The 22,894-nt window shown below is 36.9% G+C and overlaps 2 protein-coding genes across 2 annotated transcripts; one reads left to right on the top strand and one right to left on the bottom strand.

Moving 5' to 3' along the window:
* Positions 1–1,584: 1,584 nt before the first annotated feature.
* Positions 1,585–4,920, bottom strand: LOC141343264 (uncharacterized). Its single transcript, XM_073847859.1, has 9 exons — positions 4,599–4,920; positions 4,078–4,508; positions 3,645–3,813; positions 3,280–3,374; positions 3,127–3,177; positions 2,155–2,533; positions 1,869–2,045; positions 1,701–1,789; positions 1,585–1,617 (listed from the first exon to the last, which is right to left on the bottom strand). Exons 1-9 carry the CDS (start codon positions 4,918–4,920, stop codon positions 1,585–1,587), a joined length of 1,746 nt encoding a protein of 581 aa, XP_073703960.1.
* Positions 4,921–5,581: 661 nt separating this feature from the next.
* Positions 5,582–20,950, top strand: rapgef5b (Rap guanine nucleotide exchange factor (GEF) 5b). Its single transcript, XM_073847858.1, has 7 exons — positions 5,582–5,848; positions 8,822–8,887; positions 9,247–9,353; positions 10,733–10,854; positions 11,068–11,236; positions 19,747–19,828; positions 20,939–20,950. Exons 1-7 carry the CDS (start codon positions 5,720–5,722, stop codon positions 20,948–20,950), a joined length of 687 nt encoding a protein of 228 aa, XP_073703959.1. The 5' UTR covers positions 5,582–5,719.
* The last annotated feature ends 1,944 nt before the right edge of the window (positions 20,951–22,894 follow it).

Below are 22,894 nucleotides of genomic sequence, written 5' to 3'. Positions count from 1 at the left end.
CCAATTCTCAATTCAAAACTTCCAAAGAAGAATGTTTTAATGTCGGAACTGTTAATATATCTTTTTTTACCAAATATGCATATCCAGAGTAGGACTGGAATCAAAATCAGAGCCTCATCCTGAAGGTTTGTTTTGGTATCTTTTTTGCATGGCATCACATAGTAAACTTGTACTTACCTCTATAAACATACTTACCGGCAGATTATTAAAAATATTGTGACTATGAAAAAAGCCAGTTTAATAGATGCATATTGTATTATTTATTTTGAATGAAGATCAGGGCAGCTGAAGACAGGGTCACTTTGAATGCTGGCTGTAAAGATGGCAGTGACTGGACAGGGAAGGCCTTGGGCTATGGATTGTTCCTTGAAAAGAAACTATGAGGCAGTGACAGTGACCTCTGGTACTGTAGAGGGAGCTCTGTGACTGTGGTGGGTTGGGATAGGGATATCTAGAACTGGGATGGCCCCATGCCATTCTAGTTACAGAGCTCAAAATGAAGTGACAGGAACATCTCAGGTGGTCCTGACACTAAAATATGAGTGGAAGGAAACACTTGGTCTAGAGTGGCCTGAAACAAATAGAAACAGTGACCTCTGAGACAGAGGAGACCATGGGCATGGCTTTCCTGTTGAAAAAAAAGCATATGCTGGTTAAGTATGTTTTGAAGCTAACTGCTGGTTTAAGCTGGTCCTTAGCTGTTCTTAGCTTAAACCAACCTCATGACCAGCTTAACCCAACCCAAGCTTCAAAACATACATAACCAGCATGTGCTGTCTTTTTAACATTGTTTGGCAAGGTCAATAACAGGAACCTATAAGGATGACTAGTGACAACAACATGGATGGGGGATGGCTGGATGGGAAGCTGTGAAAATTGGTCAGTCTAAGAAAGGGATCTCATGAACTAAGCCAATTAGGAACATTGTTTTGACTGGGGTAATTACATAAACAAGGGCAGGTATAAATGCAGCTCTGAGATCAGAGTGGCATAAACAGGATCTTGGGGACCAAGCTGTCCATGACAGTTGAAACCCTTGTGCCATTCCATGAACATCTGAGATGGCTCTCACAGGAAACCTTAGAGACAGAAACATAGGCACACCAAGAAAAGGACCCAGCTTGGGTTCCGACTTCTGGCTGTGCCACAACTGTTCTCTCTAGGGTAGCCATGGAAGGGAGCTAAGACATTTACTTTCACAAGAATTTTCATGATGTTGCTAAAGAGTACAGACTTGACACACTGACTGACACAATCCTCTGGGACCCAGGAAGCCAGCTCCCAAGATAGGAAGCTGTGGTACAAGGATGTCAAAGACAGGGGGCTTTGGAACTGGCCATGGGGCAAGATTCCTTATGCCCTGGAACCAGGGCTGCCCTGGGAACTGGCTAAGACTAGGGCCAAATAGACTGGAACATCTCGGGATGTGGAGGGAGAAGACAGGCACTAGATTTGATGAGGTTCAACCTCTGAGACAACATTGAAAGGAACATGTTGGGGCTAGGGCAGGGAACCTCTGGGGTCATGATAGAGAGTTTGGGAACTGGGGCCACAACTGAAAAGCAACTCCAGGGGTCCATTTCTTTACACTGTTTTCAGGTCCTCCAGGTCTGTGACCTAAAACAAACAAAAAATCAGATTTTCAGAAGAATGTTTCCTAAGCTAATGTCTACAGTCTTAGCTGCCCGTAAGCTTAGTACCTTGAACCAGTCATGGAGAAGAATTTCACTTAATCGAAGCCGCTGCTCTGGCTCTCGGTGAAGACAAGAACTAATCAACTGGCAGCATTCTATGAAGAATGTCTGATTATTACTTTAAACTTCACATTTCACATACAATTTGCTTTCTTCATTGTCATGAAAGCTCACCATCTGACAAGCCAGCTTTAGAGAAGTTGTTTGCATTGATCTTGTTGAAGTCATCAGTGTTTGGATAATCCCCACACACCAATGCGAACAAGAGAACACCAAGAGACCAGACTGTTGCTGGCTTCCCATTGAACTCGCCCTTCTCTATATACTCTGGGGGGCAATACTGATCAGTGCCTGGAAAATGGAGATTTTAAAACATCTTTTGCAATTCCACAGCATTTTTTCTTCTAGCTGTCCATTAGTATTTGGTGTTTTATGATTCACATCAACTGACTATACATACCGGTAAATATCTTGTAGGCCGATTTCTTTAGGAGGTCACCACACCCAAAGTCTATTAGCTTGACTTCATGGGTCTCCATATTGATGAGCAGATTTTCAAGTTTGATATCGGCGTGTAGAACGCCACGGTGGCAACACATATAGGCAGCCTGTGTTGCCTGACGCATTATGCCACGAGCTAAGGCTTCATCGATGCTGCCTCCATGGAGTTCTGCAAAAGTAAACAGGTCTTCGCAGGGCGAGGGGCACTCCATCACCATAATATAATGGTCATGCCGGTCTTGCCAATCCAGCAGCTGGATTATTTCTGGAATGCTGGAGCCTCTGTTGGCAAGGATGAGCAATGCAACCTCTAGTGGGAGGGGCTTGGAATGACCCAGCTATAGGAAATATATAATTTTTATGATGGTTAGCTGGATTTGGATTACCTAATTAGGTTAGGTATTTCACAAAACGATGATATAGCAGAAGTAAGCCTATGGGCAAAGTATGGGCAAAGACTTCTGGTTCGTTAGCCGCTATAGGGAAATAACAAGAATAACAATGTGCAGTAAACAGTTAAACTGTTTGCACTACAAACCAGTGTGTTCATAATTAATATAATACATTAAAATAATATGGTGAGACACACCAATTTGCAATATCATACAGGCTACTGCAGGTGGCAGTTATCGCGAGGCTAGTGACAGAGCTCAGATTTTTTTTTTTTTAATAACGCAGGTTAAAATAAGGGAGATTTACGGGAAAATACTAATACGGGAGGACGGCGGGAAAGAAGGGTAAATTACGGGACTTTCCCGGCCAAAACGGGATACTTGACAGGTATGTTTTGTACAGCCAAAAATAGCTGGACTCAGATGAAACCAGAAGCCAGACTCATACAATTTACAAATGGCCGTTCCCGCTCTTCCAGCAAAAATAAGGTGGATAGTAATGTGAGATGTTTTAAAGTGAATAGACACAGCCTACTTACGATACTGATGTATTCCACATTCTCTGTTTTTGTAACATATTTCACGGCTACCTAATAAATAAAATAAAATAAAAAACACAGGGTGTTAGAACGGTTTACAGTTATTAATAAAGCAATCTATTAGCTAGATATTGTACGTAAAATAATTAAAACCTTAAAGCCATCCTGCAAACGACTCCCCTCATACACGGCTCCAAAGGTCCCTTCGCCCAGCATGTCGCCGATCACATAGTGGCATGAATTGATGACTATTAAACGAAAAAAAAGGTTAGTTCAAATATTAAGCATTGATGCAGTGTTTTGCAGGGTGACATTTAGCAAGTCGCATTAAATCGGCTTGATATACAGGTGATATACATATTAGGTGGATCAAAACATTTCATCAAAGTTGTCCTAAAACCAAAACAATATCCATTTATCCTTTGTCTTAGGACAACTTTGATCAACTTTTTTTTGATCCACTTCAAATGTTGACTACTATAGTATCAAAAGCTGTGCTATTGTGGCAGTAAACTTGCCTTCAGTTTTAATTTTTCCACAGTTCTCCAGCTGTCTTGTTAAAGGTGACACAGAGACCTCTATGGGACTAAGTGAAGTCTGGATGACATCGATACTCCAGTCTGATGCAGTGTGTCTTAGAGTCTGGGGAACATCAGTGCTCCAATCAGAAACAGTGAGGTCTGGAGTCTGGTTGACGTTGATGCTCCAGTCAGAATTGGTGTGCCGAACTGGAGTATTATCAACGCCATTGCTCCAATTTGACACGCATGTTGGGGTCTGGGTTACACCAGTGCTCCAATCGGAAGTGGTGCAGACTGGAGTCTGGGCGACATCTGTGCTCCAGCTGGAATCAATGTGTTGAACCGGAGTCTGGGTGACATCAGGACTCCAATTTGACACAGTGCGTAGAGTCTGGGTGACATCTGCGTTCCAGTCAGAAGCGGTCCGGACTGGAGTCTGGGAGACGTCGATGCTCCAGTTGGAAGCGGTGTGCCGAACTGGAGTCTGAGTGATGTCAATGCTCCAATCTGACATGGTGCGAACTGGAGTCTGGGTGACATCAGCCCTCCAGTTCCATGTGGTGAAATCTGGAGTCAAGTCAGCATCGATACTCCAATCAGATGCGGTACAAAGGACTGGAGTCTGGGCAATGTCAGCGCTCAGGTCTGATACAGTATTGACGGGAGTCTGGGCGATCTCAACGCTCAGGTCTGGTACAGTATTGACTGGAGTCTGAGTGACATTGTCGCTCCACAGGGGAGATCGGAGGACATCAGCATCAGGATGAACAGCTAGATGCACCTCTACTACAGGAGAGGCTTGAGGGTCACTGCTTGAAGGCTCTTGATGAGTGTGGTTCTCTACAGAACAGATGAACTGATCTAATGAGAGGAATGATATAAACCAAAACATTGTTAAATATTATTTCACTTGTTAGATCCTTGTACATATTCTTAAAACATTGCATTCACCATCACGATGACTTCTAGATGCTACCGCTGCTCCACCACTACCCTGAGCCTCATCCTCACCCTGAGCTGACCTGGTCTTCCTGCTGTATTTTTGACCAGCTCTCCAACAAGAGGTCCACCTCCACAACCTGAACCTCTTTTTCTTTTTAAAGGTGTCCTCCTCCTTTCTATTTTTCCTTTTCCCTCCTACATCCTTCTCTCCAACACTTGCTGGATGTGCTATCACCAAACTGGTGAAAGATGGCGTTGCACCATGATGGAAATTGTACACACGCCCAAAATCATTTTCTGCCTCTTTGCAACGAGAGCTACGTTGACCCATCGCTATCGTGATTTACCTGCAAAATGAGAGTTGCAGAATGTTTCACCTTCGATTTATGAAGTCACAATCTACATTTAGAACAACTAGTCACGCGAAAAAAATATGACGTTTGAGTCTTTGTGCAGCGCCAATTTCCAGTTTTGATGTAGTTTTAAATTATACCCTCTCTGAGTGATTAATAAACTCTTGGTCATTTTTTATTTTTATTTTTTCAAGTCGAATACAGACTATAATGACGTAGTATTTATCTTTCACGCTGTAAATAATGCATAATATATCAGTTCTACCTTAATAATTAATGTTTCATTTCAAGCGTGATTAATCGCTAACAGAGAGGATTATACAAAAACATGCATATTGTAAATGTCGTTTTCTAGTACCGTACTTTTGAAGGTAATGCCATTTATACTCTGGATCATCATTTTCAAATAAGGTTATAACGGGATACTCTTTTGCAAAATTATCCGTTTACCATAGTGGCATATGCACTAACAACAACAAAATAATAATAGCATCAATAATTAAATTCAGGTGAACACTGACCACAGTTATCAGTGATCTCATAGGTACGGCCCACTCAGGTCACGTGACATGTTACCTTTCTCAGCCCCACACACCTATGTTTACTCACGTGTCTGCCATTGTCACGATGTCTGCTGTGTGTAATCGAGCCATGTAGCTTTTATGGTTATAGACGACTATTTCATCTGTACATCTGTTGGTCAACATCGTACCTGATTTCTATGTGGGAATCGGAGCTTTTCACTTCCAAGCTGTGCTGATTTGTCCTGGTCTTGAAATGGTGGACGAGAGTCCGACTGTTTCTGTTAAGGGTCTCTTAAGAAAAATCTTTGAAGATCACAGGAGCAGACCTGATCCTCCTCTCTTACTGAAGAATGGCTCTCAGTTTAAAAAGAACCTGGAAGTTGTAAGTGTGTTTCTAAACTGTCTGCAATTGCACGTATTGTACTTGTGTGCTTGGGTTGAGACATTTACGTGTAGTATTTGTTTAATGTTTGTTTTGTAAATTGCTGCAACAGTGTCTTTGAGAACAGCTGAAGTAATTAATTTCATTGGACAGTCTGTAATATGAGATTGGCTAAAGTTAAACCAGTTGGGTGAGATTTTAAACCTTGAATGAGGTGAATGTTTCTGCAACACAAAGACATTGTCAGTGCTAGAAGATGTTTCAGATATTTTATATGTAGTCTCATTACAATGAGACCACTGAAAAAATTGGTAAATTGATCAAATATTGTATGTATAATTATTTATGTACACCAGAATTTCTTTGTAGGGTCTTTTTTAAAGTTTTTATGCTTTTGTTTCATCAAGAAACAGTACAGTAAAAAGTAATACTGTAAAATATTCTATATATCTATTATATTATATATTTAGAAATGCAATTTATTCCTTTGATAGCAAAACTGAATTTTTTAGGAGCCATTAGCCATGTCTGTAGTGTCACATAATTCTTCGGAAATCATTCTAAAATGCTTATTTGAAGCTCAGTAAACATTTCATAGTATTGTCATTGCTGAAAACAGTTCTGTTGTTTAATATTTTATGGAAACCGTAATTTTGCCAGGATTCCTAGAAAATTGAGAAGAATGTGATTTGTTTGATATAGAATTTACAACAATGTAGAAGTCTGAATAAAAGTGTTAATTTCTCATAAAAAATCTTACTGACTCTAAACGTTTGAACAGTGGTATTTATGCGCACATAGTAGTGTACACACAAATATTCTGCTTTGATTATGCATCCATTAAAAGTCAGTCATAAAACTGATTGTATTAATAAACATAAAGAAATTAGAAAAAAATATACACCGCTGTTCAAAAATTTAGGATCAGTAAGATTTGTATCGTTTCTTTTGCTCATTAAGGCTGCATTTTCTTATCAAAAATCCAGAAAAAACAGTAATATAGTGGAATATTATTTCAATATAAAATAACCTTTTCCTACAGTATGTGAATAATTTTTAAAATGTGATGAAAAACCGAACTTTCAACATTATCACTCCAGTACGAGTGTCACACAATCCTTCAGAAATCTTTGTAATACGCTGATTTATTATCAATGTTGAAAACAGTTATGCTGTTTAATATTTAGTTGGAATCTGCAAAACTTAGGATTTTAGGATTCTTTAATGAATGAAAACTTAAAAAGAACAGCATTTACTTAAAATCAAAATCTTTTCTAATAATATAAACTACCATTTCAAAGTCTGTGATCAGTAAATTCTTATTCTTTTTTTTTTTTGAAAGAAATGTGTATATATATGTGTTAAATTGAATAAAGTGATAGCAAATAAATTGTTACAAAAGATTTTTATTTTTCATAAATGCTCTTCTTTTTAACTTTCTATCCATCAAAGAGTTTTGAAAAAAAAAAACAGTCACAGGTTCCAAAATCTATTAAGCAACACAACTGTTTCAACTGTTTATTTTTAATAATGAAATCAATAAATTAGTTATTAGAATGATTTCTGAAGGATCACGTGACACAGAAAATTGGTGTAATGGTGCTGACAATTCAGCTTTGCATCACAGGATTACATTTTTAAAAAGTATATTAAACACTATTTTAAATTGCAGTAATATTTCAGAATATTACTTTTTTCTGTATTTTTAATCAAATAAATGCAGCCTTGATGAACAGAAAAGACTTCTTTAAAACATTAAAAATCGTACAGATCCCTGATTTTAAGCATCAGTGTATATATTATAATTAGTTTTAGTTTTAGTATAGTAATGTTTCAGAAGTACAGAATGTCACGTACACACAGGACACTGCTTAAAATGTAATTTTAACTGCCCAAATACTAATATGTAATGTAATGCAAATAATTATGCAAATAAATATTACAAAAATATTTTTATAAAATAATTTCAATGTTATATTTTGCATGTTTTCCTCAGAGCACTACTCTTCTTAAAGCAGAATTAATTTTGTAATTTTTAGTAAAGTAGTACAAAATAATAATGATTTGATTTGTCACAATTTTATTGTATGACAAAGAATAAAAATTAAAACATCTTTCAGTTCCTCACATGTGGCTGATCTCTGCATTATGTAATAGTATTAAAGGAACACTCCACTTTTGTTGGAAATAGGCTCATTCTCCAACTCCCCCCGAGTTAATAGGTTGAGTTTTACCGTTTTGAAATCCATTTAGCCGTTCTCCTGTTCTGGCGATATCACTTTTAGCATAGCTTAGCATAGATCATTGAATCCTATTAGAAGAGTCAAGTTTTAAATGGGACAAATATCGAAACTCGTTGGTCATTTTTGAACGCGATGCTATTGGTCTAATTTAGGAATCGTCAGAACAGGAGAACGGCCGAATGGATTTCAAAATGGTAAAACTCAACTTATTAACTCGGGGGGGAGTGTTTCTTTAATAAATGGCCCCTGTCTTTTATGGTGGTTTCACCAAATTCTAGACATGGGGGTTAGAGCTTCTGTTTACACTGACAACAAAAATGACTTCACCGTGTGTTTTCCCAACAAGCCGCGAGTCAATTAGCTAAAATACACAATGAGTAATGGGCATCAGACTTTCACTACAGTCTGCTTGGCTTTGTTCAACTGTGGTTTCTTTGGAGACACCATGCTGTCAGCTACCTGTATATCTCACAATTCATACATTCTCACAGTTCTTATCACTGTTAAGGAGATGTTTCAACCAGTCTGACCTTCCAACCAACTGACATTTTGTAAAAAAAAAGAAAAGTTTTTTCAAGAATTGGAGAACCCAGACATGTTGTTGATATGAATAGATGTTTTATGTAATCGTCATCGCAGATAAGAAACAGCAGACAGAGTGTATTGTCTCAGGACAAAGAGCTGTATTGTTTTTTTTTTAAAATGCTTAACCTCTTTCTCTCTCTGTTAGATTATATCTCAGAAGCCGCCATCTGAATCCATCTGCTGTACAAATGCAGGACAGACTAGACACAAGGTATATCAGCAGACATTTACCTCCTGTTATTGCTCTGGGCCCTTCAGTGACTTGAAAATCAGGTTGTTTTGTGGTTAACAATATTTGATGGATAGAATGGAGTTGGTGTCAGCACTTGTTTTAGGTTATATAACTGTTAAGAAACAGCTTTCTAACCAACTGGGAGGTTGGGATTGTTAAAAACAAATCATGGGAAGCACATGAAGAGGATTTTACATGGTTTATGTTCTGTATGTTTTGAGTAAATAGTGTTTAGGATTTTGTTCTTGTTTCTGTCCTGACAATGTTATCAGATTATATACTGTAGTCAAAATATATCAGCTTTATCATGATTTAAGAATGTTCTCTGTGTTGTGAAGGCTTGCATGAATAATGTACCTTGTGCCAGCCGAGCTCTGAGGAATGCTTTCTTATCCAATGGCCAGGATAACTGGAAAGCACACATTAAACTGGCAAGAATCATCAGGTAGGATTTATTGCAATAATGTATGTTTTATTAGTTATAGATAAAATATAGCCTCAAGGGCAGTTCACACCAAAGACTGATAGCTATAGCAATAAAGTTTGACCCTTGGGGTATTAACGCTTAAACCGCATTTGCTTAAATTAAAAAATAATAATCTTTCACTGAATTGAAAGTGAATATTACTTAAAATGTTACTATTTTATATACAATGCATATAAAATTATTAGAAATCGAGGCAAACTTCTAAAAAAAAACTTAAATCTGATTCTGTAACATTAAAGGAACACTCCACTTTTTTTGGAAATAGGCTCATTCTCCAACTCCCCCCGAGTTAATAAGTTGAGTTTTACAGAAGGTTCAAATGCTCACTGATGCTCTAGAAGGAAAAAAACATGCATTAAGAGCTGGGGGGGGGGGGTGAAAACTTTTGAACAGAATGTAATTGCCTAAATGTCATAATTTGTCATTTAATACTGCCTTTCAGAGGCTACAAAAGATGGTTGTATGTTTCCCAGCAGACAAAATAAGTTAAATTTACCCTGATTTTTAAATTCAAAAAGTTTTCACCCCCTGGCTCTTAATGCATGGCTTTCCCTTCTGGAGCATCAATGTGCATTTGAACCTTCTGTAATAGTTGCATATGAGTCCCTCAGTGTGAAAAAGATGGATCTCAAAATCACAGTGAGTCACAGGGGTTCAAAGACACAAATGCTGGAAAACAAACAAATTTGTCAGACCTAATGGGTTTTTCTGAAGAACAGCGGACAGTTTAAAGGTTGTATCAGCGATTTCTAGCCTAAAACATAAAGTGTCAATTTCAGCTGACCTTTCTTCACGATCCGCTCGCTGCCTGCCCCATAAATTGTCTGTGAAAAAAACGCGTCTCTCTGGTCAGCCTAGGGTCCGAGATATGCCAAAAAAACAATCGGCGCTATCAACTATAACCACAGATAAACAAACCGTGTTCCAACCAATCAGCGTCAGGGGTTTGGTGTTGTGGACTTTCCTACTGGTGCTGGGATGTGAGGGAGGCGGAGCGAAAGTCCACAACACCAAACCCCTGACGCTGATTGGTTGGAACACTGTTTGTTTATGTGTGGAAAGGTTGGTAGTGCCGATTGTTTTTTTGGCATATCTCGGACCCTAGGCTGACCAGAGAGACACGGTTTTTTCACAGACAATTTATGGGGCAGGCAGCGAGCGGATCGTGATGAAAGGTCAGCTGAATTTGACACTTTATGTTTCAGGCTAGAAATCGCTGATACAACCTTTAACTGTTTAGGATAAACAAGGAAACACAGTGAAAGTCAATTGTTTTATTTTATTTGGTAAAATTAACCTATGAATCGTTTTCCTGTTTTTGTCTGGCATATTCTCAGGAGGACGTATATCGGTCTGGAGCTGGTGGAATGGCTGATGGATCGTTGTGAATTTATCCAGAACAGAGCAATAGCTTCCAAAATCTGGAACATTCTCTTGGACATGGGCATTCTGCTTTCAGGTGCATAGATATACTGTAACTGTGAATGATTGGAACGGACGCCCAAGCATATGCTGTGTTTGAATGACTGATTATGTTATAAGCACTACATGCATTTTGAATCTACAAAGCCGCCGGCTTCCTATGTGTTGCCCGTTAGAAAAATCAACATAGGCTTTGTCTAGATTGCTTAGGGTCAGATATTAAACCCAGATGTTCCCCTGTTGTGTCCAGTGGAGCAGAACAATGCATTTGAGGACTCCAGGTCTTTGTACCAGTTCACCTTTGAGGAATGTGAGGCCCAGAGCTGTGATTTCAGAAATCAGGTCAACTGGCCGAGTGCAGTACATCTGCTGCTACAGCTGGTCCCATACGTGCAGCTTCGCGGTGGAAGCCAGAAACGGTGAGCACACGTTTACACATAAGGCTTAATGATAGTGTTTTTTCATAGGTCGAAGGTCATTAAGTATCTTGTCCCACAGGATTATAAAACTTAATAGCTTTTAATTTACCATCCAGCACTAACAGAACGTGCCTGGACCTGACAACAACCTTTACTGATTACCTTAGCAGAGCTAAACATGTACAAAACAGGCTTTTAATTACTATGTCAGCTGTGATCAGCGCTTCTCCAAGTGGACCTCAACTGGAGGTCTGAATTGGGCAAACTTCAGAAACGTAAGAATTGGCTGTGTTTCAGTCCATGAGTGTTTGAAGTGAATTGAAATTTGAATTAGATTGACAGGAAGTAGAATTTAGTAAATGTGGGTTATGCGCAAAAACATCTTTTATGTAATCTGATTGTGATTGTGTTGTTTCTGAGATGCCTTTAAATGAGATACCAAAAATGATCATAACTGATGTCTAGTACATATTTTATACAGGTGTTTTTATTCTACTTCTCAGTAACATTCTGAAATTACAGGACAACAATAAAAACAACTATCTAGGTAAGCTGATTACCTTAAAGGGATAGATCATCCAAAAAAAGAAAATTCTGTCATTAATTACTCTCCCTCATGTCGTTCCAAACTCGTAAGACCTTTGTTCATCTTCTTTTTTGATGAAATCCGAGAACTTTCTGACCCTGCATAGACAGCAACATAGTTAATACGTTCAAGGCCCAGAAAGTAGTAAGGACATCTTTGAAATAATCCATGTGACATCAGTGGTTCATCCGTAATGTTATGAAGCAAACACGATTGGTTTAAGTTACGGTTAAACCACTATTTTAACAATCACCTCACTGCCTTTCAGGGTCTTGAACATACTAGTTACATAGCTGTCTATGTAGGGTCAGAAAGCTCTTGGATTTCATCAAAAATATCTTAATTTGTGTTCTGAAGTTGAACAAAGATCTTACGGGTTTGGAATGACATGAGGGTGAGCAATTAATGACAGAATTTTCCTTTTTGAGTGAACTAACCCTAAAAGTCCATAGATATTGCCATCAGTTCAAGCTGCTTTTAACACTTTCTCCATCAAGCGAATGCACAATCGGATTAAATTAGGAAATTTAAGAAGTAGGCCTAATATTGGTTAAATTAAGAATTTTTCTACCGCCTTTCATAAATCTGTCCTCCTTTAAGGCCTATAAAGTTCATTCAATTATCAGGTAAAAATTTACACTTTTATGATTTTCTCTGAATTGCTTGTTACTTTTCTCAATTCAAATTAGAATTTTACTTTTGTTTTTATTAAAGAAGAATGATTGAGCATTACAAAAATATTGAAATGTAAATTCAGACACACGAAATATAAGAGCAGTCTTAAACTGTAAAGCAGTGAATAAGAAGAGAAAAAAAGACAGACAAAATAAACTAATAACCACAGAAAAAAAATAATAAAACAAACAACTAAACAATAGTTCAAAATTTCTGTTTATGAATATAATATTTACCTTGCAAAATGTAAAAGTTAACAACATACTCAGTCATTTTGTACTTTTGTTTGAATAAGTACAAATAACATCTTTTAAAGATAGCATATAATTAACATTTCTTTGCAGAAATAGAAAGGCACTAACATCAGACCAAAAATTAAGAGACAAATCACAATTATAAAACAAATGACACAAGTCTTCCACATGTGTGTTACAGAAACTGCAAGTATTGTCAATGTCCATGAATTTAGAGAGAGCTACTTTACATGGGTAAATTTTGTAAAGTATTTTGAAATGCACCTCTTTAACTTTATTCAAAATACAAAATTTGTAAGGATTTGACCAGGTCGTTTTCCAATTAATATCAGAATTTTTTAGTAATGATTCCATAAATCTGGAAATAAGTTAGCATTTTAGCACTTCCTGTTTCATCATCTTAAAGGGATAGTTTACTCAAAAATGAAAATTCTGTTGTTAAAGGATAACTATTGCCAAAATGCAACCTGGGCTGTTTTTTTTTTTTTACTGTAAACGAGACAAACATATATCTAAAAGCATAATTACGACAAACGAGCCGTTTTTGAGATTGACCGTGAATTAGTTTTGTGGTCAATGGCCGGTGAATGGGAGTACTAGGGGCATAACTTTGAGCGATACTCAAACAGTGTAAGTGAGTTGTTCAAAACCTTTCTTTTTAGTAAACTCTGTGTACACAAACAATGTTCTCAATGCTCGAGTTCATGTGTAGAGACCCAGGCGATACTTCGAGCAAAGTTTCATGGTGTGTCGAGCCTCCTTAGTGTTGTAAAAATATAGATTTTGATGCGGTCAAATTTATGCCCCTAGTACTCCCATTCACCATTGACCACAAAACGAAATCACGGTCAATCTCAAAAATGGCTTGTTTGTCGTAATTATGCTTTTAGATATATGTTTGTCTCGTTTACAGTAAAAAAAAAAAAACACCCCAGGTTGCATTTTGGCAATAGTTATGCTTTAATTACTTGCCCTCATGTCGTTCCAAACCCGTAAGACCATCGTTCATCTTCGGAACACAAATGCGTCATGGTACTCTCTTGCTGTTTATGCAGGGTCAGAGAGCTCATAGGCGTCCTCAAAATTATCTTAATTTGTGTTCTGAAGATGAACAAAGGTCTTATGGGTTTGCAACGACATGAGGGTGAGTAAATAATGACCGAATTTTCATTTTTGGGAGAACTATCCCTTTAATGGTGCCCAAGTCGCGTGACTGGTGTAGTTTGTTTTTAGCCTGGATTTAGATTTATATTTCTGCCAATTGCTTTTAGGCTTCAAATTTCATGTAAGTTGTGTTTATTTGTAAAGACGTTTGTGACCCTGGACCACAAAACCAGTCTTAAGTATCTATTTTTTGTAGGGATGTAACGGTATTGTAAATACCGTCGTACCGCAATAACACATTTTTTCGATACTATCGTGGTCGCATGACTCGATAAAACAATAGGTCTTCTGAGAAAAGTTTTCTCAGGCGAATGGAGCGAACGGGAGGTAGCGGGAACTACATTTCCCATCAGCCCAGGCGTGGCCATCGTCCATTGCGGTCTGTTGTCGCTATAGACTGTAGCAGCAAGGAAAAGAGATGGAAATGGTCGAACCTGCTCCGTCTGAAGTGCGTATGCGTTACGTATTCTTTTCAGCACCCATGTTAACGGATTAGAGCGTTCACACTGCACGCGGTTGCTGTCCGGCAGTACGTCCTAGAAGCGGTGCCTTTGCAGCAGTGCAGCGATCGTTTCGGCACCGAGACCGAGTCTATTTTTGGCTGCGCTGTCTGCGCTGAATTAATGTTACAGTGCATTGTTCGCTGTAAAAATTAACATGGATTGACACCGAAATGTACCATAAATGCATATAAATTTCACAGTCAACACGTGGCTTTTTGGCTAGGTTTAAAATAAGGAAAGGTGCAGTTTTAAATAAACTAGGCAACATAATAGATGCACTTGTCCAAGTAGAAAAGTTTTTTAAAGGATTGTTTTTAATAAAGATTTAATGCGAAAGAAAGGCATGAGAGCCTACTGCACTGCAAAAAAAATGCTTTTCTTACTTAGAATTTTGTCTTGTTTCCAGCCAAAATATCTAAATATTATTAAATCAAGAAGGATTTTCTAGACAAGTAAAAAATATTGTCTTGTCTTTAGTAAAAACAAGTCAAAATTAAGTGAGTTTTTGTTTAAAACAAGCTAAATAATCTGTCAATGGGGTAAGAAAAAAAATCTTATTTCAAGCAGACAACTAGATTCAGACAACTCATTCAGCTAAACTGATTTGACTGTTTTTTACATGCTTTAATTATTTTTTGTTACTAAAATAGTTACTAAAGTTTCTGTTTCAAAGTTTACAGATAGATGGCAAATGTGTATGGCATTGATATGTTCAGTGTTCATGTAAACTGTTTAATAAACACTTCTGGCACTTTTTTCGTGTCTCTTCATTAGTTTTGTTTTTCCTGTAAATGATTCAATAAATACCGTACCGTGCCATTCATACCGAGGTATTACCGTACCGTGAAGTTTTGATACCGTTACATCCCTAATTTTTTGTAATTGAAATTTATACATCATCTGAAAACTAAATAAGCTTTTAATTGATGTATGGTTTGTTATGATTGGACAGTATTTAGCCGAGATACTACTATTTGAAAATCTTGAAAATTGCCTTTAAATTAGTCTAAAATATGTTATAAAATAAGCAATACATATACCTAATCAAAAATTAAGTTTTAATATTTTTACGGTAGGAAATTTACAAAATATCTTCATGGAACATGATCATTACTTAATATCCTAATGATTTTTGGCAAAACAAAAAATCTTGACCCATACAATGTATTTTTGGCTATTGCTACAAATGCCTGTTAAGACTTAAGACTGGTTTTGTGATTCAGGGTCACATTTGTGAAGACATTATTTTCTGAAATAATCAGAAAAGCCAATGGAAAAGTCCTGTTGGCTTTCTTTCGAGGGGTCAGGGTTATTCTATCTTCTGGGCTGGCCTACGAAAATATTTAATTCCTGCAGCATCCAGGTAAATTTATGCTTAATACCCATTTTTTTTTATATTAGTTAAAATTATTAAGAATTAGAAACTAACTATTTTATGGTAGCTTGAAATAACATCCATAATATAACATATATTCCATTGTTACTCTTTAGTAGCTTTTGGCTTTGTTTCTTCTGTGAGACATTAGAGATATTTTGCATTCTGCAGAAAAGAACAAAGTCCACCAGGTTTGGTATGACATTAGGGTGGGTAACTGATAATTGTTTTTGGATGTACTGTTCCTTTAAAACACAAATTACAATAGGCAAATGGGGCTTGGCATAATCTGCAAACCATGTTTTATAAAACCAATGACCTGGGATATGAACAGCACTTGTGGATGATTTTAGAGCTTTTTGAAAAAAGTCTAATGTACAGTCATTCAAGATCTTTCCATAAGCTTACAAATGTAGTAACGTCAGCTGCAGTGTAGTAACTTCACCAGCAGATGTCTATGTGAGAGTACGCCTGTGAGGCAGGACAGATGAATGATTTTGCTCCAGGCTCTGTCTGTCTCTCTTTCACATATTCAGACATACCCAACCTGTTCAGAGAGTCACCCCACTGCACAGCACTCTTTTGACCTTCCACTGTCTGTCAAAGCATATCTCATCACTTCAGACATGTCAGAATAAGATGCAGGCTGTCAGTCTGTTTTCTCACTGCCTCTGCACTTTCTGTTGGTGCTTTTATGCTTTCATAACATCTTTCCAAAGTTTTGAAACATTATTGATAGCTCAAAGAGGTTAATACATTTTACTTAATGTAAAAAAAAAAATATATTACATGTAAAATAATGTAGGTAATTTAATTACATTTTACAACTTAAATCTGTTTGTCAAAAATATTCTGTAATACATTTTAAATAACATTAAAATGTTAAATGTAAAAATGATACATTAAAATTATAAATGCTAAAATTTATATGTAAATTATTTATGAATAAAACAACACTTATTTTAAATACACAACTTTAAAAAAATTCTGTCAAATGTATTATAAATATTTATTTTAATGTTATTTAAAATATTAGATGAAAAAATTATGCGTTAAAAATGACCAATGTAAAATTTACATACAGTTCTTAATGAAAAATTAAATGTAACATTTTATTTAAATGTGCAACAAAAAATTGTATATGTGGAAAAAGCATTATAGAATAAATGTGTGACCCTGGACCACATTCATACATTTTTCGAAATTGAGATTTATACTGCATCTGATCTGAAAGCTATAGAGATATAAACATTTGAATATCTGGAATCTGAGGTTGCAAAAAAATCGAAAAATTGATAAAATCGCCTTTAAAGTTGTCCAAATTAAGTTCTTGACAATGCATATTATTAAATAAAAAAATTAAGTTTTGATATATTTATGGTAGGAAATTTACAAAATATCTTCATGGAACATGATCTTTACTTAATATCTTAATGATTTTTGGCATAAAAGAAAAATATATCACTTTGACCCGTACAATGTATTTTTGGCTATTGCTACACCTGTGCTACTTAAGTTTTGTGGTCCAGGGTCAAATATAAAAAATAAAAAAAATTAAATAAACGAAATGTAAAAACTATTATATATTAAATAAAAATGTTCATGTAAATATAGAATTATACAGTGAAAATATTGGCAGGGCAAGTAGAAAACTGAAAAAGTACTCAGTGTTGAGGCTTGTTGACCTGTTGTGAGCCACAAAGAGTGGTGCGGCTCTGGCCTCACTCGCCCAGATCAATGACATTTAGCGCTAGTGAACAGTACGTAATCAGGAGGTCAGTGGACGTAAATGGAAGTTGAGCTATAGGTCGTGTCCCTCCGCATCATTTCCTGTCTGCTGGGAAAGTCGGTCAGGTTCTGTCCTAATGGCTTCGTCTAGGCAGGATGTCCATCTTTAGATCTGTTTTTAGGTCCCTCTGTCTGCACCTCCATATGGCCTGATTAAGGCATTGTGATTTGGGACTTTATTTTGGAGTTTTGCTCATGTCCTAGTCAGCACAGTCACAGCACGGTGTTGTCAGCCTCTCTGTTGTCTAAAATAGTCAATGTTTGTGGTTTTAACAGTTTAGTGTGACATTAAAAAATCGGGTTTTGCCTTAGAGTGATGTTGCCAGATGGCCGTACAAAGAAACTCTTGGTATTTGTGTTTCATTTTGAGAATCTATTGTACACATTGGACAACTGAAGGACTCGTATGCAACTATTACAGAAAGCTGAAACACTCCAGAAGGAAAAACGATGCATTAAGAGCCAGGGGTGTAAACTTTTGCACAGAATGAAGATGTGTACATTTTTCATATTTTGCCTAAATATACTGTTTTTTTTTTTCCATTTAGTACTGCCCTTCAGAAGCTACAGAAGATTCTTGCATGTTTCCCAGAATACAAAATAAGTTCAATTTACCTTGATCTTCAAATTCCAAAAGGCTCTTAATGCATTGTGTTTCCTTCTAGAGCAGTGGTCTCAAACTCAATTCCTGGAGGGCCAACTCCAACCAGCCATCGTCTGGCGAGACGCGGGAATTCAGGTGGTCGCGCGACTCTTACAGGGCATTATGGGTTATCTCTAGCTGTTGAGCGTACATCGGTTGTACACTCGTTTTTGCGGTGCATTGTGGGATTGAATGAGTGCACTCGGGAACGTCCACTATGGTTTCGAACACCACTTAAAATGGCTGTCCCCTCAAATAGTATAGGGGACGATTTCGGATACAGTCCTTGATTAGTTGGATCAGGTGTGTCTGATTAGGGTTGAAGCTAGGGCTGTCGCGATAACCGCAATATCGCAATACCGCGCTATTGACAAGCATAACCGCAGAGGAATGCAACAACCGCAGCAACCGCGATATTTGCATGTTTTCTTTTTACATAAGGTTTTGCCCTTCTCGCTTTACTGTTAATGCATGTGTACTGAATATTAATTTAGTAATACGTTAGTAATGGTAACCTGATTTGTACAGAGGCTCAGTAGATTTGCACTTAACAAGCCTAAACTGACAGCGGATATATATCACGCTGCTGAGCCACTCAAAATTACCGCAAGGGAAATTCTTTAACCGCGATAGCCCTAGTTGGAGCCAAATTGTGCAGAGCTGTGGCCCTCCAGGAATTGAGTTTGAGACCAATGTTCTAGAGCATCAGTGAGTGTTTAAACCTTCTGTAATAGTTGCATATGAGTCCCTCATTTGTCCTCAGTGTGAAAAGATGGGTCTTATAATACAATCATCATCAAACAGTCATTGTTGGAAAGGGTTCAAATACACAAAAATGCTAAACAAAAACAAACAAAAAAACTGAATTTGTGGGACCTGAAGGATTTTCTAATGAACAGTAGGCAGTTTACTTGTTCAGGACAAACAAGAGACCCATGAACAATCACTAAACTAAAATAAATAAGAAAAACACAGCTGTTGATCATTCAGGTAACAACACAGTATTAAGAATCAAGGGGGTGTAAACTTTTGAACAGGGCCATTTTTATAAATTCAACGATTATTTTCTTTTGTTGACTATATGTAAATGTCTTTTATGTAAAATAAAATGTACATTTTGCAGATTCTGCAAATTGTATGTAAGCTTTTGACTTATAAAAAATATGATAAATAAAAATAGCAGTTTTGTTAAAATGTTTAATTAGAAATAATTATAAAACTACTATACCTACTACACTAAATGCTATAAACCTGAAAATAATTTTAGTGAGCCCTTTTTTTTTCTTTATTATGATATCAGGACAGTTGTATAATCCTGGGACATTTGACTTAATGTCCCCCAAAAATGTCTAAATGAATTGTAAGCTCATCATAGAAAAAGTGTATTTCTGTCATTGTATGTACAAATGTCATTTTTAAGTACATTTTAAACTAAATAATTCATCCAGAAAAAAAATTTCCAAATAAATAAACCATGGTCTGTTTCTAAGATTACATAAATGTGTTTTACGTTGCTCTATAGCTATAAAGAAGATGCACAGAAAACATCTGATGTTTGTAGTCCAGTTCTTCAAATGAGAGCTTTGGAGCATCTCACCTCAACGGTAAGAAAACTATATCTTATTCTGAGCTTTTTTTTTCTGCATTTCTAATTATACATTTAGGAAATATGTGACCCTGGGATATTTGTAGCAATAGCCAAACATACATTGTATGGGTCAAAATGATAAATTTTCTTTAATGCCAAAAATCATTAGAATCTTAGGTAAAGGTCAAGTCAAGTAGAGCTTTATTGTCATTCTGCTACAAAACCACGGTGCTACATAAACAAATATAACACACAACAGACATAAGAGCAATTGTTTAGTCCTATACATAGCTTACTTACTGAAACGGTAATCTAACTATACATATACTAAAATAGCTGACTATACAAATAACTTGAGACAGACTATACAAGTACTTTACATAATGCTATACAATATTGTGCAAGATATTGCGCAAAAAAGGTATTAAAGTTAAAGAAAGATCAAAGATCATGTTCCATGAAGATATTTTGTATATTTCCTGCAGTAAATGTATTAAAACTTAATTTTTGATTAGTAATATGCATGGCTAAAAACCTTTGAATTTTTTGCATCCTCAGATTCCAGATTTTCAAATAATTGTATCTTGGCCAAATATTGTCCTATCCTAACAAACCATAGGTCAATGGAAAGCTTATTTAGTCATTATACAATATGTTGTATATATCTCACTTTCCAAACATTGACCCTTATGACCAGGGTCACATTTGGAGTGTACACATCCAGTAAGACCAGTTTCTCACCTAAACAAACATCTAACAACTAGTGAACCTGTCTTTGTCTGTGCTTCTACCCACAATATACAAAATGTTTAGTACGGAGCATTTTGCACTTGCACAGAAGCCCTGTTACACCTGCGCTCTGTCCGGTTGAGAGCCAGCAGCTCTGGTGTAATGACTGAATCAGTACATTACTGTGGCCATGTGGTGCGTGCTTAGCTTCCAGCTATTAAGGTAATGTTGCAGAACCTCTCCTCAAGGTGGCCTGTGCACCTGCAGTCACCTTGGCAACAGAACTATAAGGCCACTTCCTGTGATTCAGAGAGGGTCGACATTTGCGTCGGACACCCTGGGGAACTGATGATGCTCACTATAAATTTCACCTGAACCTTTGTGTTGCTGTGTTCAGCTGAGCAGTTGAGATGCGCAGTTTGATGGCTTAATCAATGAAGTGTATCTGTAGCGTGTAGCTGGTGTGGTGATGTTTAGGCTACATGCTGTATGCATAATCAATGCAAACCTAATAGCAAAATTAGCTTGCATTGTGCACAGAGCTTCATTATTAAAAAGTAAGTTTGTGAGATCGGGATAAACTAAGGCAAGTGACGGTTTTTAATGATTATTAAGGGAGTTTGCAAAAGTGAAACTGAATTTAAACAGTTTTATACATTCCTTAATGCCACATTTGTGCTGTGCAAAGGTGAATTTTGGCGATAATTGTCTTAATATCCAAGATGGTTTGGACAATTAGATTAAATAGATTATAAAGGGTTTTATAATTAAATACAACCAAAAGAATATCTAAATTGTCATTATTGTAAGGATAGGACAATATTTAGCTGTTATGCAACTATTTAAACAAGAAATGCAATCAAAAGGTTGCAAAAAAATCTAAGTATTGAGAAAGTTGTGCAAATGAAGTTCTTAGCAATGCATATTACTAATCAAAAATTAAAAGAAATTTACAAAATATCTTCATGGAACACGGTCTTTACTTAATATCCTAACGATTTTAAGCTTAAATGAAAAATCAATAATTTTGACCTGTACTATGTATTTTTGGCTATTGTTACAAATATACCCATGCTACTTAAGACTGGTTTTGTGGTCCAGGGTCACATATTCAAAGAATTTTCACAATATTTTGTAGTGCCTGGAGGGCAATCAGACATGAAATAACTAGTTATATTCCTTAAATGACTTCTCCCCCATGATTAACACCTATGTGCTATGAGCCAGACCTTTGTTCACTATCCAACTCATCCCCCCACCATCAAGATAAGACTCTTACAGAAATGCAGATACACTTTCCTTATTCAGACATACAGTCCCACATACAGTTATATAGAAATGTACACATATCAATGTGTTACCTTTTCTTATATCGTTGTTTCTGTTATGTATGTCGGCCTCAAACATTAATCCGCAATAGGTGAATCATTGTGCATGCTAAGACTCACGTTTAGAATCACTCAGTCAACCGAGAAGATTCATAGATCATGTTTGGTGTCTATGAGCAGCATTTATTATTCCCTAAATGTTAATGTTTGTGGCATCTTAATAACTCCTTGCTTTATATGTATTATTGAACTTTTGAAAGTTTTGTGGCCAAACAACCAATCAGCTTCCACATGCGAAACCCCATTGTGAGAGACAAAGACTTTCAATCTTCCCTCCAAAACTCAGATCAACCGGATTGGACAAGGTCCAACTGTGGGCGTGAACGACCTACAGGTTTATAAACCTCCCCTCATCTCTCTCTCGCTCTTGCCTTCGGGACACAAAGACACGTCACCCGCACCTCCCCCCAGATCCATGGGGGGGGGGGGGGGGGTCTCACCTAGCGGAGGAGATGATGAGGCCTGCAATACTGGAAAGGACTTTCTGAACTGAACACAAACGGAACAATGCACAACAACAACAAGCTTGCAAGTATCCGTCCTTTCTACAAACGTAGATAGCTGCGTTTAAGGCGTTTTATAAAAGAAACGATTTCAGGATGTTCAGAACCGTTTCATTCCTGTCCCTTTGCAAACTCACTTTCTGTCTCTCTCTCTCTCTTACTCTCTCTCTCTCTCTCTCTCTCTCTCTCTCTCTTACTCTCTCTCTCTCGCGCGTTCTCTGTCTATTTGTGTTTTATGTACGTTTGTCTATGTGCGATCGTTTGTAAGTAGAATAGTTTAATAAACAACCATATATTCACATATAATGATTCTCTGTGCTGAATGCTTACATTACAAAGTCACTTAAACTGTTTCGATCTCATATTGCTACCTTAAGCCCTATTCTGTTCAATTGTTTTAACTCCGTTCTGGTTAGTAGAAATGCGTTGCCGTGACGACGGGCCAACGTCAGAGTAATGGAT

Source organism: Garra rufa, chromosome 9 (genome assembly GCF_049309525.1).
Source record: "Garra rufa chromosome 9, GarRuf1.0, whole genome shotgun sequence".
Classification (NCBI taxonomy): Eukaryota; Metazoa; Chordata; class Actinopteri; order Cypriniformes; family Cyprinidae; genus Garra; species Garra rufa.
Note: the sequence above shows the minus strand (reverse complement) of the source record. Positions and strands in the feature narration are given on the sequence as shown.